The sequence below is a fragment of the Eleutherodactylus coqui genome, chromosome 11, assembly GCF_035609145.1.
Source record: "Eleutherodactylus coqui strain aEleCoq1 chromosome 11, aEleCoq1.hap1, whole genome shotgun sequence".
Lineage (NCBI taxonomy): Eukaryota > Metazoa > Chordata > Amphibia > Anura > Eleutherodactylidae > Eleutherodactylus > Eleutherodactylus coqui.
Window position 1 is genome coordinate 77,981,212 of NC_089847.1, and position 26,834 is coordinate 78,008,045.

The 26,834-nt window shown below is 43.7% G+C and overlaps 1 protein-coding gene across 2 annotated transcripts; it reads right to left on the reverse strand.

Annotated features, from left to right (window-relative positions):
• Positions 1-55: 55 nt before the first annotated feature.
• On the reverse strand, positions 56-20,545 carry B3GAT3 (beta-1,3-glucuronyltransferase 3). 2 transcript variants are annotated; one of them, XM_066582705.1, is made up of 6 exons: positions 20,399-20,545; positions 19,930-20,037; positions 17,326-17,449; positions 9,118-9,448; positions 4,880-5,170; positions 56-3,624 (listed from the first exon to the last, which is right to left on the reverse strand). In XM_066582705.1, the coding sequence occupies exons 2-6, from the start codon at positions 20,009-20,011 to the stop codon at positions 3,526-3,528; spliced, it is 927 nt and encodes a 308-aa protein (XP_066438802.1). In that variant the 5' UTR covers positions 20,012-20,037; positions 20,399-20,545; the 3' UTR covers positions 56-3,525. The 2 variants fall into 2 exon arrangements, with proteins under 2 accessions (XP_066438802.1, XP_066438803.1); XM_066582706.1 differs by lacking the exons at positions 19,930-20,037; positions 20,399-20,545 and adding an exon at positions 17,911-18,050.
• Positions 20,546-26,834: the final 6,289 nt, after the last annotated feature.

A 26,834-nucleotide genomic window follows, 5' to 3' on the forward strand; every position in this document is an offset into this window, starting at 1 on the left:
GCAGCGCAATATGCTAGCATGCATGCTGGAAATAAATAAAAGCCAAAGATTATATGTTGTAAAATGTTTATTTGTTGGGTTAACCCACAAATCCCACATAAAGTTATAAAGACTCTGAAAAAAAAGTGATAAAACACACATGTATACAAAAGTAACATGGAACAAGAAGGCTTTGGAGAACATATATGTTTAAATAACATTAATATTGCATGCATGACAAGTGTCCTCATTTTATTCCTAATTCAGATGGAGAGCATTATTAAAACATGGTTTGCTGAGAAGGTGCCACCAAGACATACCCCTTAACAGTAGCAGCTGTAGGTTGTCCTAGTGCCCCTGCACCCACTAGACATCCACCAAATAGTGGACGGTACTGAAGAGCATCACACGTGGGAAATCAGATGCCAAATCATGGCAGGCAACAATCGCTGAGGAGTGAGATTACTACATGGGACACACTTGATAGGGGTTGTCTCACGATTAACTTTAATTACCTATCCCATAGGATAAGTGATAGAGCCTAAGCAGTACTGGGGAGGGTCTCACATCAACTGCTTCTGCACCCCCTATAGTGAGGAGGCGGTAGCACAGTGCCACTCCCATTCATTCTCAACGGAACTGCCAGAGATAGGCGAGCGCTTGTACTCTGCCATTTCTGTTAGCCCCCCCTGAAATGAGCGGAGCAGTGAAACGCATGCGACACCGCCAGTTCATTCAATCTTACATCACTGAGAGAGACCCCTGTTGCTGGGATTGATCAGACTTATTACCTATTCTACGGAGAGGTGATAAAAATCAATTGTGAGACAACCCCTTTAAGTTCAGTATCAGCCACTATTTCAGGGGGATCATACAGTAAATGCAATTTAATCCACTACTTTGTGTAAATCATGGCGTCTTAGAGATGCCTTAACTTATAGCAGATCTATGAGGTAACAGACTTCCTTTACCATTACATATCCCTTTTTAAAATATAACAGGTTGAGACTCAATATAATCCCCTTCCTCCCCATTTTCTTCTGTCAGCATGGCATCAGAACGTAGTTCAGTTTATGGAAACAAGGCATATGAGGTCACATCAGGACAAGCAAGGAAACCACTTAAAGGGGTTGTTAGGATGAGGACGCAAGCTGTTCATGATGTATCCAAAAGGACAGGTCATCAATACTTTTTTACCCCAAGAACCCTTTTATTAATAATCATTTAAACCATAAAATCAAAAACTTCTCCATAAAAGACAAAAAAAAAAAAAAAAGAGGATTAAAAAAATAGAAATGATTGTAACACATAAAAACCGCAAGAGACATTCATTAAAACTACTCTGGCAAGGGACATTTTCCAATATCTCCCAACAACTAAATGTGATGGATGGGTGTGGGCATCAACATATTCTATGGACTGACCCATGTGAAACAGTGATATGTACTGTATATACAGCCTTCAATGTTGTTTTGCTCATTGTCACACTATCCCTTTTTTATAGCAGTACCGGCTCATAGTGTATAAAGTACTTTTACAAGCTGTGAAGTCTGCATTATTTTTTGCTACAACCCTCCATACCATGTCAGAACACTAGAAAGTCATCAAAAGTTTGTACGGAGCCGTAATAAGGCCTCCATAGAAGTACACAGGGCGCCCATTATACCTATATATGCCTCAAACTTCATACAAAGGTTTTATTGTTGGATTAATGCACGATCAGCATATTCTAGTCAATGACCAACCATGCAGCCTCTGCAAAAAGCAAGTGGAGGCGATACTTTGTTCTAACCATTGGCAGTGGTAACAAAAATTGAATCCCTCACCAGACACTGATGGCATAGAACAGTGTCATGTTCCGAAAGTGTAGCGAGAGCCCTCCTTAAAATGAAAACCCTAAAAGCATTTACCTAGACATTGTGAATATCTTCAGCATCTCCTTTAGTGGTAGAGTCAGGGTACATTTACACGGGATGACTGTGGGCGTTTATGGGCCTTACAGCCGCCGCAGTGATTATCGCCCATTGAACGAAAGCGGAAGGTGCCAGAGATCTCTTCCGGCCACCCGCCTCCATTCACAAACAGGCAGTCATTCATAAATGGACTGCCTGTTTAAACGGGCCGATAGTCACTTGGTTTATAGCTCAGCTAAATCTGAGTGACAAGGATAAGTGAGAGATTCTTGGTCACTTGTCTGGTCTCCTGTAAACACAGGAACCGACAACAGTCACCCGTAATCGCTAATTTCAGCCATTACTCAGGCGACTATTGACCTGCGTAAAAGAACCTTTACGGTCCATGTATAAATCTCTCCCTGTACAGGGATGTTATGAAGAAATTCGGCTCTTCTAGATGATGTGAAATGCTGAGAGAGTCTAATAGAAACAATACAGTAATTAATATTCCCAGTGAGCATTTTAGTGTAAACAACTGGTATGTACAACTTCCGTTGCCCGTATTTTCACCCCTTCAGCACATTCCAGGAAGCCCCATTTTAAATTGTGACAGTAGCTATATAGCTTGTCCAATAATAGTTTTGGACAATAATATTTGGATATTGATTGTAGTTCATGTGAGGATCATATTGAAAACCTTCCAGAAATACATTGGAGTGCCTTGCTGCCTTCCATGCGCTGGCTCAGCTCTATCTGATGTTCTCTTTTAGAATTTGGGCCTGATGTAGTTCTGGGTTCTCTGCAGTCCTTGATGTCTCGACTCTCTCTTGCAATAGTTGAAGTTGGCCTCACGCTGTTCCATGGTCTTGATGCCGCTGATACACCGGCTCTTCCCCTGTTTTTTGAATTTGAGCCTCTTGCTGTTCCAAGGTCTCTGCAGCACTTGATGTCCTAGCTCTTTCCTGCTCATTCTTAAAGGGGCTTTTCTGGCAGGACCGTCTGGCAGTGCCAGGATGCACTGGAGTTCGAGCAAAAGCCGCTGCTCCGACCTCGTGTTGTGGCTGGTGCTTGAAATTGCATATGCAGCGCTCATTGAGATCAATGGGAGCTGCGCCTGCAATTATGAGCACCAGTCGCTACACAGGGATCGGAGCAGCCCAAGTCATTGGTCACATTGTTCGCTTATCTCACTCACAGTAAGTTTACTTTCAGCTGGGCCTGTCCGATGGATTTCCTTTTCCTTTGGAGGCATTCCAGGTCCACCACTCTGGATCACAAAGCATCTTATTTTGCCATAGATTATACAATAGGCTCGTATGTTGCACATCGCAACCAATCATCATTCCTTAGTAAAATAAAGCTGTGATGTGATTGGGTGCTATAAGCAACAAAGAGTTGAAACCACCCCAGTTTTTTTAGTCGGATCTGGAAGAGTATGAGTACCAAGTTTGCTTGAGATTCATCAAGGCATGGAGGAGCCTATAAAGAACAAACCAATAATACAAATTTTCACATAAATATAATTAGTTGATATTTGGGGATCTGAGAGAAATAATCACATAAGAGTCCATGAAGCACTGATCCTCCTGTTACAGTGACAGCTTGTAGAGCGGACATTTGTATAAAACACAGTCCCGCATTCCGGCTTACATTACACTAGAATTTTGGGGTCCGATCCCTTCCCCTGCTTCTCCAGTAAGTCTTCTTGCTTGAGCTTAGGTTTTTCAGTTCTTGTGTGCCACACCCAGATCTGTGATGGCAAGAACAGAAGTTATATACAGGATATCAGTAGAAGTACCATTTATATTGATACACCTCTCCTAAGGAAAGACTGAGACCACACAGATTTAGTACCGGTGATTAGGGTGTAGATATATTCAATATAGCAACTTGTCTATACCAAACGGGCAGATAGGCTGTGCCTGGTTCCTGCTCACTGAAACTAATGGGAAGTCTAAGAAAACTAAAGCACCATAACTGATAGGCAGGATCATGGTTAATATGGACTTTCAACTACTCCAATTCATCATGCCAGATGTCACACGCAGAATGCGATGAGTTAAAGGGGTTATCTGTTAGTAGAAAAATGTCAGTCAAGAATTAGAAAGCAGCGTACATATTAAATAACTGAGATATGTCCAAGTCACAAATCCTGCCCCCCTTCCACCCATTCAATCATTTAACTCCTGGCTTAATTTCTTCTTGAACTTGGGGCATTTAAAAGCCATCAAGGGTCTAGTTAACTCTGTTTTTTTGGTTACTGCATTAATAAACTCCATGCTCAGAAGATCTGCAGCCCATCACTTCTATGGAATCATAGCTTAGAGGGAGTTTGTCAACATAGTCATGGCTGCCAAAGGACTTCCAGTGCTTGCTAGGGTACTTATACACATGCTATCATATATCTTTGTGTCCTTTCATAGATTCTTGATTTCAGGGAAAGTGAATTCAACTGCGGTATGCAGATCAGATGACAAGCGCCATGAGGTCAGTCCCAATCTTGGTAAGGGCTTCTTGTCTAGCTTGCTAACCCTTTCCAATGACAGCGCCAGCTTTTTCTGATGATAGCTGCAGTACATGCCCAGCACATCTGTGAGGTTGTTGGCCAACGGCAGGAAATGTACCACGCATGCACCAGGCTGGGAATGAATGGAAACCAGTGGTGGCAGAAAAGGCCAGTTCTGCCATGCAGTGTAAAGGTGGAGGGATTAGGTGCTTGGCGGAATCGGATCACCTTCGTGGTACTAGCCACCTAATTTGCATCTCTCAAAGTTCATTTGCTCTGCAATCAAGAGGCTATGAAAAAAAACGTGTCCACGTGCTCAAAAGTAACCCATTAAGAGCTAGAAATGTCGGTAGGCATAAATCTGCTAACAGACTCCCTTTAACACAACTGTTACCAATTGACATTCCAGTTAGTTTAAAACATCACAGCTAGAGTTAATAATTAAAAAATATATTGGCCTAAGGAGTCAATGGTTGTTCCTCTAAGTGCACATACAAACCTTAGTGCAATTATCTGCTTTGGGCTCCAATTCCTCAACAGCCACCAATGGCGCCAGAAGGCTGCTCTCCAGAAAGCCTCTCTCTGCTGTTAGGTCAAATTGTGCCTTTGGATGACTTAGAAGTAGTTGTAAGGAAACTGCAAAGCCAGCCATGTCTATGGGGAATGGTCTGTGTGTCTTCCAGGCTGTATGAAAGCCTACTACTTTGCCTCCAGTGACCAGAGGACCTTCATATCGAAGACCTCCAACCAGCCCAACTGGCCAGACAGATACTTTCTGTGTGTTACGCATCTATAAAAGAAGAGAGAAGAAAGGTCACATAACTGTCTGGCAACAGAAACAAAATCTATTTTCTATATAAGCAGGTAAGAGAGAGATGCGAGTTAACCCCCTTCCCCCTGCAGACAGTTTTGGTCTTCCTGACCAGGCCCCATTTTTCAAATCTAATATCGGATATCAAATCTGTCACTTCAAGTGGTAACTTTGGAATGCTTTCACTTATCAAAGTGATTCGGACAATCTTTGTGAAAAATTGTACTTTAGGTCAGTGGTGAGTTTTGGTCAAAATGTTTTGATTTAACTAAATAATCCTAAAATTTACAGAAAAAGTTGCCATTTTTAAACTTACGATTAACCATCTTCCAAGCAGAAAAATTCTATCATGCAAAACAGCCAATAAATAATGCGCTGTAGGTTGGTACCATTTTAAAAACATCATTTTTTATTTATTTTAGACGTCAAAAAGTGTGTAAATATTGGGGCAATTTTTCTAATTTTTAAGAAAATATCCAAAAATCTGGTGACTCTTGAGGTGTTTCAGAGCAACTAATGCAAAGGGGAGGATACATTTTAACATTTGATTTTTCTTGCAAATCTTTGATTTTAGTCATTTTTTTCTGTAACACAACAGAAGCTATCAGAAAAAAATTAAATATTTATTACCCTGAATTTGCAGTCTTTAAAAATATTTCACACGTGGCCATAGTGTGCAACATGATTCAAACACAGGCCTCAGAAATCAAGGAGCACCTCGTGGATTTTGGGTCTCCCTTTTAATGGGCCAATATTTCTTCGATATTCTCAGAAAGCCATAATTTTTCTATTTTTCCCATCTAGGACGCTGTGTGAGGGCTTGCTTTTTTTGCAGGAAAAGATGGGGTTTTCATTGGTATCATTTTGAGGTGCAGAAACATTTTTCATTGCATTTTTAAACAGACAAGCCATCAAAAAACAAAAACGCAATTCTTTTTTTAGAATCTGTTCCCCGTGCAGTGTTAGTGCTAGGTTATCCTTATTCTGCAGGTCAGTGCATTTGCAGCAATACCAAATTTATACACACACACACAAACAAAAAAAAAATAAAAAAAATCAAGCAAGCATGCAAAAGGAGTTCGTTTTTTTTCAATTCAAACTTTCTACATGTGATTGTAACATTGATACAAGTAAGGGATTAGAATATCAGAGCAAAATCATAATTTATTGTAAAAAAACTGAACTAAAGGAAGGCTCTAGCACCCTGTTGTACCGCCTCTCGCTTGGATACAAGATGTGATACGGGCAGGCATGGAGGCTTTAGTACCCTGTTGTACAGCCTCTAGCTTGGATAAAAGATGTGATATGGGCAGGCATGGAGGCTCTAGTACCCTGTTGTACCGCCTCTAGCTTGGATACAAGATGTGATATAGACAGGCATGGAGTCTCTTGTACCGCCTCTAGCTTGGATACAAGATATGATATAGGCAGGCATGGAGGCTCTTGTACCCTGTTGTACCAGCTCTAGCTTGGATACAATATGTGATTTAGGCGGGCATGGGGGGGGGGGCAATACAGGTTTTGTATAGTATCCTGTGACATATCGCTCCATATTAGCTGTAACTGCACCTCTAGATTGGGCAGACTTGTAGGCTGTCAAGGTTGGCATCCCAGATGGTCCTATACATGTTCTATTGCTGATAAATTTGGTGAACAGGCAAGTCATAAAAGTGTGACATTGTTGTGGAGGCTTCCTGCGATCCCCTTGTGTGTGCGACCGAACATTATCCTACTGGAAAATGCCATGAGAGGAACTCATGTGGCTGCAGGATGTCCTGAACATATCACTGAGCTGTCATTGTTCCTCATACCACTACTAGGGGTGACCAATTGTTGTATGCGATGGCCCCCCCCAGACCATCACACTAGCAGTGAGGTGGGAAGGGAAACGTGCCACTTCACAAAAAGGCAGGTTTGAGGTACATACCCCAAGCTCTCCAGCCACGAACACGGCCATCGTCAGTATGCAAACTAAACCCGATTCGTCACTGAAGACAATAAAGTATTGTGGTTCATGACACCACTGCAAAAGCAAGCGATGGTGGATGTCAAAGCCAGTAGACATAATGGTGCTGTAAGACCAAATGTCCTTCAGGCACATGCCTGGAAGTGGTTCCAACAGACACAGGGGCCTCTAACAATAGCGACACCCATCTCTGGATTGCGGACAATGAAACAGTTGGAGCTGCTTGCGCTTGTCGAGCAATCAGATGATCCTCCCTGCTGGTGGTCTCCTGACGACATCCTGAGCCTGGTCGCCTAACGTGCATGACCTCAGACATCTACTGGTCCTGACACCTCCTAACAGTCTGGCTAGATAGGCACGCGTGGCAATTCATCGATACAACATCCAACTTTTAGTATTCCAATAATGCATTCCCACCCCACCCCCCCCCCAATTAAATTCTCTTAACTGAGCGATATCTCTTCAATTGCCTTGTAGGAGGTGTCTAGTGGTCAACAAGCTCTACACTAGTGGAAAAATAGGTTCACCACACACAAGTAGCCTCTGAGAGCCTTTTTATAGGCCATGGGGAGGAACCTCTTTTAGGGCTTCATGTGGCAAGACCGTTCATCTAATCACACCACAACTCTAATCATTTGTATATCTGTCTGAGATGTAACTGTATGCCAAGTTTTGCAACAAAAAGACAACTCCTCCTAGGCGACTGATATTTTTTAACTCTTTCCATCCATCTAACACACACACACACACACACACACACACACACACACACACACACACACACAAACTCCCCCCTCCCCTACCACTTTTGCCAATGTAAGCATTTTTCACAGAATTTTATCTTGCATTGCCATATTTAGAGGCATACACCTTTTCTATTTTTTCATCTGCTGAGCTGTACAAGGGCTTGATTTTTGTGGACAAGTTGACGTTTTCATTTGGATGAATGTGACTTTCTGATCATTCTTTATTGTGCGTTTTGGAGCTGAGGTGTACACAAAATCATAACGGACAGGGTTTTTTTTTGCATGCTGTTGATTATGCAGTATAAATTATATATTATTCTTATTCTGTGGATTATTATGATTCCAACCATACCAAGTATATACATACACATTATATATAATCAGTAGGGGCTCAGCTTCCGAGTTCCCTGTGATCAGTGCAGCACATGTACGGTACAATGCGGGAACTGCTGGCCCACTGCGCCATACATGTTGGGTCGGGTGTCGCAAAGGGACTAATAAATATCCGATTTGGGAAGGAGTGGGGGAGGGGTGTGGGGGCTGACTGCAGGGACCCCAACCAAATCACAAGAATGGGGGTCCTGTGTAAGCCCAAACGGATGCAGTAGTGGTCATGTAAGCAAGTTGTAAACCAATAATTTCTATGGGACTGAAAAAGCTAAGTACAGCACTTGTCAAGCACCATCACTCCCATAGAGACGAAGGGAGCGGCACTGTGCAAGCTTGACCATCACACTCCATTCATTCGGGTGTACATGGGATCCCATTCTCATGATCGGTGGGGGTCCCAGTTGCTGCCCCCCCATTGATCAGACACTTCTCATCTATCTTGTTAATAGAGAATGAATTTTAAACTTGGCACAACCCCTTTTCTCATTAGAAATGTCCCTGGTTCTGGCAAACTGGGTGTCATCGACAATGGCTTCCATACCATTTGGAGATGCTATGCAGTCATCTAGCCATCACAATTTGGCCCTTGTTAGAAGTCGTTCAGATGTTTACTTTGCCCATTTTTTCTACTACCAGAACATCAACTTCCAGAAGTGACTATTCACTTGCTGCCTGGTATGCCATGCTAATCAAGGCTTGTAGTAAATGTACTGTATTAGTAAATACATTTGGAAGATCAGGGGATTTTTAATTTTCAGCATTACAAGGGAAAAAAAATAAAAAAAATAAAATTTAAAATCGAAAAGGATCGGCTCACGACTCACCTCCTTAAAGATATTAATACTGTATGTGTTGTCATCATCAGCAAAGTATACAACCCCTTGGTCCTTGGCCGATCTGTTCTCACGCAGCCAACGTAAAGCTTCATTTCTCTGCTCCACTCCCCGTGGCTTCAACCAGTTGGGGTCCGAGTCCTTCAGTTTCATTGGTGGTGGGGTCAGCATATGTAGATGGGTATACTGTAATTCGCTCTTGGCCAACAGATCAGCCACTAAAGTAGTGCGCTCTGCTGCGTCCTCCACCAGAATCCAATGAAGAGCAGGGACAAGAAGCAAAGTCTGGGACAAGCGAGTGAGTTCAGCCCGCTGATGAGGTCTGATCAGGACAAATAAAAAGCCCAATAGTTACTATTATTCAGTAAAGTGCTAATGCATTCTTATGTACAGATAAAGCTCCTATCAATGTGCAAATTAGTTCACAAGTTGTTCGTATACAAATGACTGACTTTACACAAGACAACTTCTAATCAAATTAGCAACTATCACTAGAATGCAAGTGATCACTCACCACCCTGTTGGTGGCCATGTTTACACAAAATGACTGTTTGCAATCGCTCTTTTGAGGGATTATTCAGATGAGAGTCAAAGCCACCTTAACACTATATAATCGTTAGACAGTACAAACTTATGGGCCATTTACATGGGAAGATTATTACTTAAAATTTGTTCAAATGAATTTGAGAGATAATCGTGCAGTATGAATACACAAGAAAAAAAACAAACAAAAAGGCTCACTTTTCATTCAGAGGTTATTGCTGACTTTCAGTCACAAAAAAAAACAACAAAAAAACAAACAGAAAAAAAAAAAAAAACGCTGGATGGCGGGCTTGGCGTTCAGTGTAAGTTCTACCCACTCAGCATTTCACATAGAAGATGAAGTGCAGAGCAAGAATCCCGCGATCCAGTGAGAAGTCTATTCGGGTAAATTCTATGCATGAGCGCTAATGTTCTTAGCGGTGACGTCAGCACTCGTGCAGTCATTTACCCAACTGTCGGCCCCTGTAAAAGTGCCACTGGACATAACAGTCTTGAAATGCACCAGATTTATCATAGTGTTTATGCTGGATGATAACTCTAGCATATCTTTAGACTGTCTGGTCCACTTTTACACCACTCATTAGCTGGTTATTAGTTTAACAACAATTTTATGTCAAAATTATTATTCTGCATTTTTGGTGAAAAAAAAGATGTATTTCTGTCACTTTCAAATGAAGCCACACTCCTTTTTATGACTTTTCAAACAGCCAGGGATTTGAGCTCCAGGGGGATAATTTGCACATTTCCAACGCATTCTGGGAAGAGTCACTGTGAGCGGGACGATCGCTGGGTTTAGCCAGGTCTAGCTGCTTGGAAGAGTCCACCAGAATTTTTACACTTTATAAAGGCCCATTTACACGGATCGATGATCGCTCAGGACAGTTTGAGTGACAGCTTTGAGCGATCATTTTGCATAAACTATTAAGTAGCTACTCAGCTACTTAAGAGCAATTAAGTGTGCAAATGAAGCCTTCACTGAAGGCAGTTAATAGCCCGGGGGCTCTTATCTGCTTTCAGTTCTTTTGTTCTCCAGCGGGAAACAATGCTATCAGCACTACCAGCGGAGAACTGCTGATAAGAGTGAAGGAAGATTTTTAGGTTGGACTGAATTTAACGATCAGCTAGCATTTAGACACAATGATTATCGCTCAAACTATCGCTTTTTAGCAATTTTTGAGCGATCATCGCTCAGTTTAAATGGGCCCTAACAGCTTACATGTTAAATATTATTACGAGAATTCTTGGATGTGGACATCAACTGACTGTATGCAACATGGAGGGGAAAAGTAGCCATAAGGTGAGCTGCAACGTATGCTATATGTTTACAGACCTACCAGAGGAAAAGCCAAACTTCACCTGCCAGAAATACAAGCTCGTGTCTCTACTGGAGGAAAAGGTGCAAAGTCTTCAGGAGAGAATAGTTACATGGAAACTCAATAAGGAAGATGAGAATTTCCTTGATAGAGCAGGAGGATCAGGAGTCACTCAGTCCCATACTGCTCAGGAACCTGTACCAGGCTCTCATGACTGAACAACAAAAGAAGTACATCAAGAAATTACTTTTCCACAAAGAACTGTGTAGTAAGAACCTAGAATCCTCTTAGATAGAGGAAAAGAAGTGTTGTGAAGAGAGAAAAAAAAAAAAAAGGAGAGAAGGAGAGTGGTGGCTGTGGGGGATTCCCTATGTACATGTGATGTGCTGCAATATAGCAGAAAACTCGGTGAGAACAGAATTGTATATGGTCTATCTAAAATCTGCAATGCACTAAAGCAGAAATCATTGAACCACGATATAGCGAAGGATCACTGTATAGCTAAAGAATATAATACGGTGTCCAGAAACTACAGGGCAAGTGACAGAAAAGCTGATAATGAATTGAGATTTGCAAGAGAGGCCAAAATCAATAGAAAAGCATTTTGGGGGTACGTCAAAAGCAAAAGGAAAGTCAAATGTGCTATAGGATGTTTACGGGATGAAAATGGTGAATTGCTTCAAAATGATATTGAGAAGGCTGAAATTTTACATTTCTGTTTTGTATCCGTTTTCTCGCAGAAAGTAAATTTAACATCAACTGATCTTCCTTCTGATATTGAAGGAATAAAAGACTGCACTCTACCTATAAGCAGACAGATGGTGATGGAACACTTGGCTAACAAATGAATTTAAGTCTCAAGGTCCAGATGAATACCATCCTAGGATACTAAAGAAAGCAGTGGAAGTAATTGCTGAACCACTCGCCATAATCTTCGAAAATTCCTGGAGAACAGGAGAAGTCCCAGAAGATTGGAAAAGGGCAAATGTTGTTCTCATCTTCAAAAAAACGTAAGAAGGTGGATTCAGGAAACTGCAGGCCTGTGAGCCTGACTTCTATCTTCGGAAAGATCTTTGAACAAATTATTAAACACCATGTATGCAAGTACCAGGATGAGAGTGGATTAATGAATCAAAGCCAGCATGGGTTTGTAACAAACAAGTCATGCCAGACTAATCCAATTTCCTTCTATGACAGAATCATCGACTGGGTCAATCAGGGAAATGCAGTGGATATAGTATATCTTGATTTTAGTAAAGCATTTCACAAAGTATCTCATACCATACTGACTGAAAAATGCCCAAATATGGGATCGTCAAGGCAACTGTCAGGTGGTTTCACAACTGCATTAGTGATTGTAATCAAATAGTGGTCATAAATGGCAGCACATCCAATTGGAAGAATGTGTCAAGTGGGGTACCACAAAGCTCTGTCCTAGGCCCAGTGTTGTTCAACTTTTTTAAATAAATGATCTAAGTGAGGAAATTGAGGGGAAACCGATCAAATTTGTTGACGACACAAAGCTAGGAGAAATAGCCAACACTAGAGAAAAGAAAAAAAAAAAAAAGATTCAGAAAGATCTAAATAAGCTAATAGTGAACCATGACTAACAAAAAAGTATTTAACAGGAAAAAATGAAAAACATACAAAAATGGGAGGATTAGGGCTAAGCAGCACATGCGAAAAAAACTTGGTTATACTAATAGATCACAGACTGAACATGAGCCAACAGTGTGATGCAGCAGCAAAAAGGGCAAACACAATTCTGGGATGTATTAAGAGAAGTCTTAATAGCGGTCTACATATATCTGAAGGGCTGTCACAGTGCAGAGGGATCAGCCCTATTCTCATTTACACAAGGAAAGACTAGAAGCAATGGGATGAAACTGAAAGGGAGGAGACACAGATTAGATATTAGAAAAAAAACTTTCTGACAGTGAGGGTGATCAATGAGTGAAACAGGTTACCATGGGAGGTGGTGAGTTCTACTTCAATGGAAGTGTTCAAACAGAGACTAGACAGATATAGGTTATGAATGATTTAGTGATCCTGCATTGAGTATGGGGTTGGACCCGTTGACCCTGGAAGTCCCTTCCAACTCTATCATTCTAAGGGTAGTTCCACACGGGCGATTTTGTTCCCCGCAATTTTTGAACGTCAGCGATGCTTTTTTTCCCCAGAATAATCTTGCATCACACTGCTGCCGCCTGCGATAAAAAAAAACAAAAAACGCACACAATTTTTTACTGTGTAAGTCAATAGGACTTTCTAATGTTTAAAAGAAAGAAGAAAAATAAAGATGCTCCATAGGGAAACATGGTAAATTTAAAAGAAAAAAAAATGCGTTACAGAAGATAGAGCATGCCACGATTTTTTGTTCTAGCAACAGTGAAAATATCGCTAATGGGAAGGAAACCATTGAAAATCATTGGTTTCATAAATCTACTGTTTAACTCACTGTCACATCGCGCCAAAAAGCGTGCGATTTTATCGCTTGTGTGAAACCAACTTAAGTGTCAAAAAACAAGTTGTAGCGCAAAGCATATCAAACAGTTTTCTGGCACAATTTGTGTCAGAAAACTGGTTAATTTTCAATAATCAGGTTATTTCAGAAGGGTTGTTGATCCAGGGATTTATTCTGATTGCCACATTTGGAGTCAGGAAGCAATTTTTCCCCAAAATGAGGAAAATTAGCTTCAACCTCATGGAGGGTTTTGTTTTTGCTTTTCTCAAGATCAACACTGCAGAATAACAGACTGTACTGGATGAACAAATGTCTTTTTCAACCTTATTTAGGCCGCCTGCAGACGAGCGGGTCGGATCCGGTGGCGAGAATTCTCGCTGCGGGACCCGACCCGAGCGCCTGCAGGGATGAGCGCGTACTCACCCGCGCCCGGCGGCCCCGGCTCTTTCATGTGCCGGCTGCCGGCGCATGCGCAGACCGGAGCCGCCGACTGCGTGAGTGACGTTTCTGTGCAAGGCTCTGCGAGCCCCGCACAAAAATAGGACATGCCGTGGTTTGTTTGCAGCGCAAGCTTTCGCGCGGCCAAACCGCGGCCGTCTGTATAGGATTGCGTTTGTTAACGCAATCCTATGCAGACTTCCAGCGGCGGAAATCCCGTGGGAAATCCCGCCGCGGGATTTCCGCTCGTCTGCAGGCGGCCTTACAGTCACTATGTAAATCTTTCCAGAAACACTGCAGGAAAAAAAACAAAAAAAAAAAACAAAACAAACACAACTGCATTTCACATTACTTTGCCCATTAGGGCTCATGCCCACGGCCGTGACGGACTCCGCTAGTTGAAATTTCGCAGCAGAGTCCGCCAAAACCTCCATACTTACCACTCAGAAACCTCCGTACGCGTCCCACATGGAGGGCCGGCGCATGCTCAGTACAGCGCATGAAGCGCCAGCAGTGTCAGATGACATGGTGGGCGGGGCTGCGTATTCACACGATACTTCCGCTATTTCTGTGGTATTTAGAACATGCCGCGGTATATTTCACGCTGCAGAATTCCACAGTGGAATTCCGCAGCGTGAACATTGAGCTATTAGGTTCAATAGAATTTAATAGCTGCGGACAACGCCGGGGAAATCCGGCCGTGGGCATTAGCCCATAACTGAGAAACCTTAAGTAATGGAGACTAAGGCCTCCCTCACACAGACGTTTTTTTACAGCGTTTAGTGTTGTTTTTCAGCACAGCTCTAAATGCTGCACACCGCTCCCATTCATTTCAATGGGGCTGTTCACACAAGCGTCAAAACGCAGTCTTCAACCCTGCGCTTTGACAGGGATGCATGTTCTATTCCTTGGCCATTTTCAGCCGTGCGTCGCCCATTGGTGCCGCGTTTTGGGCAGCATGAAACGCAGCACTAGTTGCACTACCAACCGATGCTGATGCTGTCTGGGTCCCTGGCGTTGCTTTCCAGTGCTCTGGCCACTTGTCAGGGGATCTTTTGCTAGTGACTGGGTTTGAAGACCCCGCCTCCAGCAAGAGATTGCTCTGATTGGCTAATCCAGTGCCAATCACAGTCAGCGCTGGATACACCAATCACAGCCATTCAAGGAATGAATGGCTCGCGGCTCATCCAATCAGAGCAATCTCTTGCTTGAGGCATAGTCTTGAAATCCCGTTACCAGCAAGAGATGCTCTGCAGGCACAGACAAGTGCCTGAAAGCCTGCAGAGGCGGTGGATGTCGCCTACTAGGCGAGTATTTGATTTTTTTACAGCTGTGCTGTAAACGCTGCCAAAATGATGGCATAGTGCATGCCAGCGCTGCTGCGCTGCTGATATTGCAGTAAACACAGCATTTAACCCCTTAATGACATGGCCTATTTTGGCGTTGAGGACCAAGCGATTTTTGGTATTTTTCCATCTCCATTTTTTATAAGCCATAACTTTTTTATTTTTCCGTTGACGCGGAAAAACTTTATTTTTTTATGTACGGAGCTTTATGGGGGCTTATTTTTTGAGACACAAGCTGTAGTTTTTATTGGTACCATTTTGGGGAATGTACAGCTTTTTTGATCACTTTTATTGCATTTTTTGGGAGGCAAAATGCTAAAAATCAGCATTTTGCCTCTGTTTTTTAGCGTTTTTTTAAACGCTTTTTGCCGTACAAAATAAAAAGCGTGTTCAACTTTTTGTGCACGTCATTATGGATGCGTCAATTCCAAATATGTGGGTTTTTAATTTTTTTATGCTAATATTTTTTTAAAAAGCACAAAAAAAAGGGTTTTTTTTTTCACATTTTGTTTTACATTTTTCAAATCTTTTTTTTTAACTTCATTTGAGTCCCTCTGAGGGACTTACAACACTTTACCTATGATCGCTGTGATAAGGCATGGCAGAGCTACTGCCATGCCTTATCGCTTATACAGCGATCATAGGCTATGGCAGTACAGGACGCCAGTATCCGGCATCCTGTTGCCATGGCGACAGGCTGGGCTCTCGCGATAATATCGCAAGAGCCGGCCGGAGGCACAGAGGGAGGGCGCTCCCTCTGTGAGCTCTTTCCCTGGTGCAATCTACTTAGATCGCGGCAGGGAAGGGGTTAACGGGGGGGGGGGGGGGGGACGCATCTCCGATGCCGCCCTCCCCCCGCTGTTGCAGTGGAACGCCGGCTGTGACTGACAGCCGGCTCCTGCTGCAGGATAGCGCGAGGTCAGTCATGATCTCGCGCTATCCCGATGATGTACCGGTACTTTCTGTTGCGGGAAGTACCAGGCTCCCAGGACGTACCGGTACGTCCTGGGGAGGGAAGGGGTTAAAGACGCTGCGTTTACTGCAAACGCCTGTGTGAAGGAGGCTTAAGCCCTTATTTACACAAGTGTGTCATTTTGGTTATTGAAAAGCTGACTGCTTTCAATCTGTGTTGCATCGGTATGCGTTGTGTGTTAGTTTCTCTTTTTCGTGTGTCATCTGTGTCCCAATTTTGTCACTTTTGTACTAAACCTCTGAAACCCCACAGGAAGTTCATGTGACCATACAGATGCTATTTATCTTTTAGGGCATAGAAAGCGTTTTCGGTTCTCTCTGGTTCTTCTGGAACCTGCAGCTAGCCGTGGACTCTGTTCTGTTGGCCTAGCTCATCTCTTGGAGAGCAACGTCAGAAGCTGTAGGCGGAAGAAGAGGCTATAGGTTCATCCTACAGTCTCAGTATGGGAATGCTAAGGCCACTTCAACCCCCTAATACTCTGACGTACGGCAGCATCCCCACAGATTTTCTGCCTTCAGCTGCCTCTCCAAACCATATTGTTGAATGCGTAGTGTTTTTTGTGCACGCATTGGCATATTTTACTGTACTTTTCCATGCACCAAATGAAATGGCTAATTTGTCTAACGAGTTCCAGATGTGTTCTTTTTCCTGCGCAATTACTCAGTGTTTAAATACATTTGCTAGCGTATATTGCAGGCATCTGGGCATACCCATTGACTTCTATGGGGACTTTATGTATGCTCTGCTTTCCTGCACACCACAGTGGGTTTTCTTTGAGCAACTGAAATGTGGAGGAAAAATAAGCACATGTGAACGACCCATTGACATCTAAGGGTTCTATTCTCTGGATATTCCGTGCGCGCAAATACCTTACCTTCCTGAACACCAATAAGAGACACTGTATTTTTCCTGAGGACCGCCGCAGCCTTCAGTAAGAACACATACTGCCACAGTTTCCAATGCTGCCCTAATCTAGCTTGCTGTAATGCTCCCTTCACCCCATGTCCAAGTGACCCAGACGGAGCTCGGATATAGTATACCTGGCCCCTTAGAGATCATGACACTCGCTCCAAGTACCTACATGAACATGGTTGTGATGGGTGGCCTGGCTGTGTAGCTTACCTGGTGTGTGTTGGGGTGACCACGTATATAACAGGCATGTTCTCTACACCACGATGGTGCGGGGCTTTCCTTCTGCGAACATCGTTGATGGGGTTCATCTGATGTGTGCAGTCACACTGCTGGCCTACAGAGAATCAGAAGAAAAGAAGGCAATTTATAAAGACGCTTTCCTTTTCTACTAGGACAGTCTAACCTGAACTAATAATGTTGTTCTAAGGGCGCGATCACACGGGCGTAGTTGCGTCACATTTTTGTGTGCGCAATACATAGAGAATAGGATCCATTGATTTCAATGGGTTTGTTCACATGAACGTATATTTACACACAATGTGTGATCATGTAAAATAATACATGGCATGTCCTATCCTGGTGCGTGGTACACACCGTAGCAGCACACTGAAATCAACGGGCACGCGTAAATACGCAGGAAATCTGCATATCTGCTGCGTGTTTACACGCTAAATCAATGTGATTTTGTGTGGGGTTTTCTATGAGCGTAAATACGCAGTGCATTTGCGCACACAAACACACCAGAGTAGGAAAAATATAGAGGCATAAGCGATTTGCAGTCACGTAAATACACACCATGTTTATGCAGCCGAAATGCGTTTAATACTTTCCAATCCACTGTCTGACGTCTGAAGACATTATGATTTAAGGCTATACAGCTCCGATGTTGGAAGACGTCCGTCGGGGTTCTCTTACTGTATATTGCCAGCCTCTCTGCTGTCAGAGCCTATCCAACGTGTCACCTCATGCAGTACTGGCTTTAGCCAGCAGATAGCGCCGTTGTATAACAGCAGAAAAAGAGTAAGCCCCCTAGGAAAACCAGAATACAAATTGGATTGGAAAGGGTTAAACCTATGTAATCGGCCCTTGGGCTGTATACACTTCTGTGTCCAATGCAGATCCAGCACAAAACGCCAAACAAACTGCACGCCATCATGCTGGGGAAAGGGTCAGGCAACATGACAGCAGCCCGATGATCCCATAACAGATAGTGGAGTCCACAAGGCGCCGTTCGTTACAGTCACATGACAGATCCATCCCTGACTGGTAATCTGTTTTCTAGTTCCTATGAATGAACATGCAGATGTATATGAAGCATAAGAGAGACCTAAAATAATACTCTAAATGTGGATGACATTATGAGGCCACAATCAGGTTGGCCCCTTTCACATCAGTCTTGTGCCTCCATTGAGCCTTTACATTCCATCCTGTATTTTGGAGCAAAGAAACGGAATTAAAACAGAAATAAAACGTATCAGTTAATTCTCCACTGATTTCAGTGGGTTTTCAAAAAAATGAAAGCTTTCAGTTTGCTTCACTGGAACAAATAGCACAGCAGACTGCGTTAGCTACATGCACATGACTGCAAAACCTGCGTGGGTTTTGTGTGTTCGAGACACACAAAATGTGCGCGAATATGAACTCCATTCTTTTGATTGGGGTCATACAGATGAATGACGTTTCCCTCACTCAATGCTGCGAGGGGAGAAAAGAGAATGCGATTGCTGCTTGTCCTATTTTTTTCACATTCTTTGGAATGCGTCGCCCATTGACTGCAATGGGACCTTAAAGACATCACATGGCACTTGCATGCTGTACGATGCGCACTTGGGCGCGATGTGATGTGCCGTTTCCTATTGGAATCAATGAGAAGCACTTGCGATCCTCTACTGTGCGTGAATCATGCGTTGGAGGATCACAATCTCATTGAAGCAATGAGGGGCATTTTTTGACTTAGAAACGTCTTGCATCCAAGAGTAAAACACACGTTTACCGGTGCGATATCTGGACGAGTTTCTCAGCCCAATATTGCACTGACCCGTGTGAATTTAGCCCGAGGCCAAGTTCTATCCAGCTGTTCCATTGTGGAGCCGCTAAACGAAAAGAGAGCAAAACTAAAAAACAGAAGCAAATGGATGGCTTTCAATTTTCACTGACACAAACGTTAAGAAAACGAAATCATTACAATGTGATTTGGCTCCGTTTTTTAAAGTGCAAACAATAGCGCAGAAATCTGAACTTTAGTTCCAGTTTGAAAAATGGCTTGGAGACAGAAAATGCAGAAGCGGATGGAAACTAAGAGGTCTTCGTACCCATACAGTTAATGGGCTGGAAAACGGAAACATTTTTTTTTCTGTTTTGCTGTTCGAACGACACGGCGGCTAAACAGAAGGCAAAACGCGAGGCTGAAAAGGCCCGTATTTGTTATGGGGGAAAAACCTGGAACAGAGCGAACTGAAAGTATTCTGGGGTGTTTTGCAAACCCATTGAAATCATTAAGAAAAACAAAAAAACGAAGTGTTTCTTGCAGTTTTAATTCCATTTCTCTGCAAAACCCCGGTGTGAGAGCCGGCCTAGTTATGGGTATGAGCAGCGAGCACACACGTGGCACGGCCGAGCGCGGTGCTGCCCCCTGTCTGACTCTAGAGCGGGTGCAAGGCTACGATTCCCTGCAGCCAATCAGGGCATGCTGGGTGTAGTAGTAGTTTAACAGTGGTAAAAGTACAGTTTGGGGGACTAACAGTCACGCTGGGACTTGTAGTTCCACCATCCTCGCGCAGGGTCCATATACAGTAGATCAGGGTATATACGCACCGAGCTGCAGTAATGCATACAGGAGACCAGCGCTGGACACCACAAAATACACCAGGAAGATGTTGCGCAGTTTTAGCCTCATGGTAAAGAGATGTCGGACATGAAGATCTGGGAACGGAAGAACAAGAGAGACTTTAGGAGGCAGCGTCAACAACAAGCAACTATACATAGTGATGCACATCCCTGGTTATAGGCTCTGCAGCCGGGGCCTCCAGAAACTACAACTCCCAGAAGGCACTATCCAATGTCCTATGGGGAGGGCTTCAATGACCTGTCACACGTCACTGGGGGAACCACAGCAGCCAGGCACACAGCACGAGTGACTGTCAGACGTTATTTAACCCATTAATCTTCTACCAGCTAAACCTGATTGCTTCCAATGCTCCTGTGAGGGCATGCTGGGAGTTGTAGTTCGGAGAGGACAAGGCTCATATTATAAAATATATATAAAGATGCATGCCATAATTACCATAAACAGTTCATCAGAGCCGGGGCAGGACGTGAAGAGCAGAGCCGCCACTGCTCCCCATCTCTCGGTAACACCGCTACACCTGTGCAAGGACTAGAACAGCAGCGCTGCCTGATGACGTCACCGCCGGGGCGCCACGTGGTCTGTGTGTTGTGGGAGCGGTCAGCTGATCTGTGGAGGGAGGAGGGGCCTCTCTGTACACGTGGCCAGCCCCAGACTAGTCATTAGTATAGCAGGAGCATGTAGAATAGGAGTGTGTAAGGACACCCCCGGGCAGCAGGAGAGGGATGGGCCCCTCTACATGTATACACCAGTGTATACAGCTAACACACAGGACAATACATATATATCCTATGTCACTTTCAGCATACAATATGTTAAATGTATGCATCAGGCTACATTCACACCAGTGTATTTTCACCACATATATCGCGTGTGTAATACACGGAGAATAGAGTCAACGGAAGTAAATGGATTTTCATTGATCCATTCGCACTTGTGTATAGTCATCGAATATGTTACGTGCGGAAGAAAAATCACAGCATGCTCTATTTTATCACATAAGGGCCCTATTGTTCTCTATGGGTGCGTGCGATACACAATGTCAACGCAAGTACTAACGTAGCAGTTGCGGTTTTCCACGTACTTAACAGGGAAACATGCTAATGAATTTAAAAAAATAACAGGAATATCATTCTAGGCTTTTTTCCTGTTTGCGTTTTTTTGCACGTGTACCATGCACAGGTATATACACTCATACGCAAGGAAAATTGAAGAGATACACAAATGCAACACTGCGATATTTGCGCAGCATTTTACACATGTGCCTGGGTGCACGAGCCCTCGAACAGATGGCCATAGGTTTGTATCCGTTCTTATGTTAATAAAGTTTTATTGTTGAACACTATTTTTTCCTTTTAAGGCAAGAAACATGAACCCTCGATGGGGGTTGTGAGCGCAGTATAAGGTATTGGATAATATTTTGGCCAAATGAGGAAATCTTGCAGTTTGGCCGCAGTGAAAAAACGCGAGATTTCCACCTGGAGAAGCGCTGCTTCAAAACCCGCGGCACTTAGCCACAGGTTTTGAAGCGGCCTGGCCGCTCGCTGTTCCGCTGCGGCCAGCGCTACCATAGAGGAGAGTGCAGCCGCAGCGGAAGAAGAAAAAAAATGAGCGTGCTGCGGCTAGCAAATCTGCGCCGCAGCGCCGGCTTTGCCGTGGCAGATTTGCCGTCCCATGTGGACAAGATTTCTGAGAAATCTCGTCCACAGGGCTTGCGGCCGCAGGTGGATTTGCCGCGGCGAAACTCCGGACAGAATTCCCACGGCAAATCCGCCCAGTGTGAACCCAGCCTAAAGGTTTATGGCCCGTCACAGGGCCATAGATTCTGTTTAAAATGCTTTTCTATGAAATTGTCCTCTGTCTCTATGCAATACTGCTTTAAAGAACCATATTACACCACCATAAGGCTAATTTCATACGAGTGATTGTGATTTTGCTGCAAGAAAATTGCGGCAAAATCGTGTCTTTGTTCCCACGACTTTGGGGCGTCAAAAATTTTCTTTAGAATAAACTCGCACTGCATTGCTATCAGCTTCAATAAAAACGCGTGATTTTTTATCGTGAACATCAGGGCTCCTTCACACTGGCATTCCCAATATTGCTGTAGGAAAATGGCGGCAAAAATCGCAAATTTTTTCCCGCGATTTTTGAGTGTCAGCGCTGCTTTTTCTCGCAACAACATTGCTGCCACTTGCCATTTTCTCACGCTTTTTTTAGCGCAATTTTGCCATGATTTTTTAGCGTGAAAGTCAATAGGACTTTCTAATGTTAAAATCACATCGCGCGAAAATCGCAAGTTCATGCTTTGCGATGCGATAAAAAGGAGGCTCCATAGGGAAACATGGAGGATAAAAAAAAGGAAAACATAGAAAGGCTGCGATTTTTTTTTGCACTCCACATCACATGATTTAAAACATCGCAAATGTGAAGGAAACCATTGAAAATCATTGGTTGCTTAATTCTGCGTTTTCACTCACTCTCGCATTGCATGAAAATCATGCTATTTTATCGCAAGTGTTAAGTCCCCCTAAGGTTGTATTTACATGAGAGAGTGCGATACTAGGGCAAGAAACTCAGACAGATATTACACACATGAACCTGTGATTCTTTTCTGTGATTGTGATGCATTTTCCAAGAAAAATGTATTGATGCCTTGCAATTTTCACATGCACGAAAATGCACAGCCTAAATATATCATCGAAGTCAGGATGCGCTATACAGAACATGCGCAATAAAATGGCCAAATAAAAATAACGGAAAAAGAAATGCATGTAAGATACCGTATATAAGCACATCACAAATCAAAGAGATGGGCTAAAAAATAAAATTATAGATTTTAGACAGAACCCACAAATATATTAAAATCAATTAAAATACATGTAAACACAAGAGTAACCATCAAAAGCTACTGTTGTATCTTGTCTCCACCAGGATTATGGATGGAGACGTCCTGAGGTAAAGGGAATGCCCCAAGGTTCTCATTGGCAGCCGGACACACCCTCACCGGTCTGCCCATAGCTACCATAGGTGGAAGCTTCTGATTCACCCCCGCTGATAGCCACAGGTCAGCTCCCCCTGTTTCCTCCCTCTAATAGCCGCACGCCGGCTCCCGCTGTTCACCCCCAGTGATAGCCACAGGCTGGCTCCCGCTGTTCACCCTCACTGTTTACCCCCGTTGATAACTGCAGGTCGGCTCCCGCTGTTCACCCCCGCTGTTTACCTCCGTTGATAGCCGCAGGCCGGCTCCGGCTGTTCACCCCCGCTGTTTACCTCCGTTGATAGCCGCAGGCCGGCTCCGGCTGTTCACCCCCACTGTTCCCTCCCGCTGATAGCAGCAGGCCGGCTCCCGCAGTTCACCCCCGCTGTTTACCCCCGTTGATAGTCGCAGGCTGGCTCCCGCTGTTCACCCCCGCTGTTTACCCATGTTGATAGCCACAGGCCGGCTCCCGCTGTTCACCCCCACTGAGATATAGCCACCGATTTCGATTCACTGCCGGAGCTCCTGAATGGCAAGGTAAGCTCCTGTAGCTGGCGTGCTGTTGTCATGACAACCGGGCAACTACACAACAGAGGGAGCTCCCTCTTTGCGAAGTCTTTGCACGTCTCCACCGAGCTGCTGCTGCTCTCGAAAGCTTGCTGTAGGTGTGTATATGGCAGCCAATCAGAAGCTTCCACCTAGCTATGGGCAGATCGGTGAGGGTGTATATCCGGCTGCCAATGAGCACCTTGGGGCGTTCCCTTTACTTCAGTTACCAATAGATCAGGGGTGCCCAACATGTGGCCCACTATGCCATTCTGAATGTCCCCAATCATCTGCACACAGATATATATCTATGCATGGCTGCTCACATGTAGTTTCCGTATGCAGCACACAAAAGGTTATTTGACAGAAGCACTCCACAGTGTTTCGGGTAAGAGGAGGAAGCACACCACCTGGGCTGAGATGCACGCTCCAGATAGGATGTGGACTATTCATCCATAAGGCTGGGTTCTCACATGCCGGATTCCTGGCAAAAATCTCGCGGTTTGGCCGCAGCGAAAAACCGCGGGATTTCCGCCTGGAAAAGCGCTGCTTCAAAACCCGCGGCACTTAGCCGCGGGTTTTGAAGCGGCCTGGACACTTGCTCTTCCGCTGCGGCCAGCGCTCCCATAGAGGAGAGCGCGGCCGCAGTGGAAGAAGAAAAAAAAATGAACATGCTGCGGCTGGTGAATCCGAGAAATCTTGTCCACATGGCTGGCTAATACCGGGATTAGTGGCTGCAGACGGATGTGCCGCTGCAAAATTCCGGACGGAATTTCCGCGGTAAATCCGCCCTGTGTGAACCCAGCCTAACACTCTAGACCAACCTTAAAAGATGGAGCAGCAATTGGGCTGTGAAAAGGTAGAAGTTTCCTTAAAAGGACATATTTCTTTTATTCATTCCATAGAAAGAGACATGTAGTTTCCATATCAGGGTGAAGAGGAGTGACACATAGCAGGGAAACAGGTACGGACAAGTACAAAGGGTGCCCTGTGTAGTCATGTCTGGGTCCCCTATATATTAGGGCAAGTACTAAGGGTGCCCTGTGCAGTCATGTCTGGTCACCTATATATCAGGACAAGTACTAAGGGTGCACTGTGTAGCCATGTCTGGGTCCCCTATATTTTAGGATAAATACTAAGGGCGCACTGTGTAGTCATGTCTGAGTCCCCTATATATCAAGATAAGTACTAAGGGTACACTGTGTAGTCATGTGTGGGTCCCCTATATATCAGGACAAGTACTAAGGGTACACTGTGCAGTCATGTCTGGTCACCTATATATCAGGACAAGTACTAAGGGTGCACTGTGTAGCCATGTCTGGGTCCCCTATATTTTAGGATAAATACTAAGGGCGCACTGTGTAGTCATGTCTGAGTCCCCTATATATCAAGATAAGTACTAAGGGTACACTGTGTAGTCATGTGTGGGTCCTCTATATATCAGGACAAGTACTAAGGGTGCACTGTGTAGCCATGTCTGGGTCTCCCATATATTAGGACAAGTACTAAGGGTGCACTGTGTAGCCATGTCTGGGTCTCCCATATATTAGGACAAGTACTAAGGGTGCACTGTGTAGTCATGTGTGGGTCCCCTATATATCAGGACAAGTACTAAGGGTGCACTGTGTAGCCATGTCTGGTCCCCTATATATTAGGACAAGCACTAAGGGTGCACTGTGTAGTCATGTCTGGGATCCCTATGTATTAGAAGAATAAAGTCTCTTGACACGTTTAGCACTCCAGAAATGAGTATATAAGTTAGAGACATCATATATGAGTGCACTTTCCTCCATTGTAATTTATTGGACTCATGAAATGCCTCAACATCCATCATCTACAATGGAGATATCCACATGCAGTGTCTCCTCCTCTCTGGAGTGCTGATTGGGGGGTCGGAAGTGACCCCCATACTCCCAATAGCTGGGAGTCCTGGAGGTGGAACTTACTTTGATTTATTATGGCATATACTGTAAATATACCCTAAATATCTCAGATGGGAATACCTTTGCAGCCCTTGGAAGTGGTTCAGTACAGGAATGTGGTCCTCAGACAACAAAAAGTTGTGCACTTGATACCTGTCAATACATAAATAGTAAAATAATATAATTGTTATATTTAAATATGGAAACATATGTATCCACAAAAGAATTCAATGTATAAAATGATTCAATCACAAAAGAAAAAATAGTCCATGAAGAAGGGAAAGATATACACATGCTACCTTGGATTCCCACCAATGGGCAGCAGAGGAGAAATGATTCATCCAACATTAACCAATCCAAGGAAGAACCACAAGTTCCAGGATGCTTGAAGACCAAAGAAACTAGGCCATACTTGACATACTCTAATCCCAGCAATAGACAGAAAAGCAGCTTCTAGAACAAAAAGAGCAATTTACATAAACTTACTGTTTGTAAAAACCAGTATGGCGTAGTTCCTTATTTAAGGCGAAGGGGGACAAACAGCCAAGGTGTCCGCTTAGATACACAATGTAAAAGAGGCATAGTGATATTACGACCCCGAATGGTGGGTTACCCACATCCAGCCCCACCACCTGGAGACCCCCAACCTTACCTTCACGATAATGAGAAAAAATGGGCAGCTACTGATGTAAAATCTTTCCTCTACTCAAATCACATTTGTCCGAAGCCGCTGTTGAAAGATGCTGCTGAATGCGCTTACGCTATTCCTGTGTATTCTGTCCTATCTAGACTTTAGTACATGGAGAAGTCACTGCATAAACAACATTCTTAGTATGACAATTTATGTAATTTTTTTAATACATGAGATAGCCATAAATTGGCAGATTGTGCAATCCCCACAAGGATAAGAGTCCACCAATTTAGCCCCCCTACATAAGTGGGAAACTGGTTGCGTGAAGTGAGTTGTCAGCAAGTTATTTAGATTCTGCAACTTATGAGTAATGAATCCTACTAAGTGAGGATCAGAAAGCAAAATATTCCAATTTCTATCTATTCTGTACAGATCCTACCTCTGATTGTTACATGTAGTAACTAGTCTAGATTAAATAGTCACTGCACAAATCTTAGGTTTCAGAGTCTCATGTAAGTTTGTGTCTCTTGCACACATGTAACCATGTTATTAATCTTGGAAATTACCTTCTTTGGATAGCCTCTGCCGTTGAATCTTGAAGTAAGATACCACGTAAGTTACTAACTAAGAATTAATAACTTTTCACTTAGCCAGAGTTTTGTTGTTGGCTTAACTTTCCTGTTTTAGCATACTGTGCTTTGTCTTTGAATGTGATCTTGGGTTGGTTCATCTTCAGCATTTAACATTAGTGGGCATGCACAATGCTAAAAAAGAAAAGTTAAGCCAACTACAATACTC

What these genes read in the sequence shown, in the direction of transcription:
- B3GAT3 (XM_066582705.1), bottom strand. Translation starts at nt 20,011, where the DNA reads ATGAGGCTAAAACTGCGCAACATCTTCCTGGTGTATTTTGTGGTGTCC. An exon ending in GTATGCATTACTGCAGCTCG is followed by an intron (nt 17,450 to 19,929) that starts GTGCGTATATAC and finishes GATTCTCTGTAG; the next exon opens with GCCAGCAGTGTGACTGCACA. An exon ending in GTCACCCCAACACACACCAG is followed by an intron (nt 9,449 to 17,325) that starts GTAAGCTACACA and finishes TGTCCTGATCAG; the next exon opens with ACCTCATCAGCGGGCTGAAC.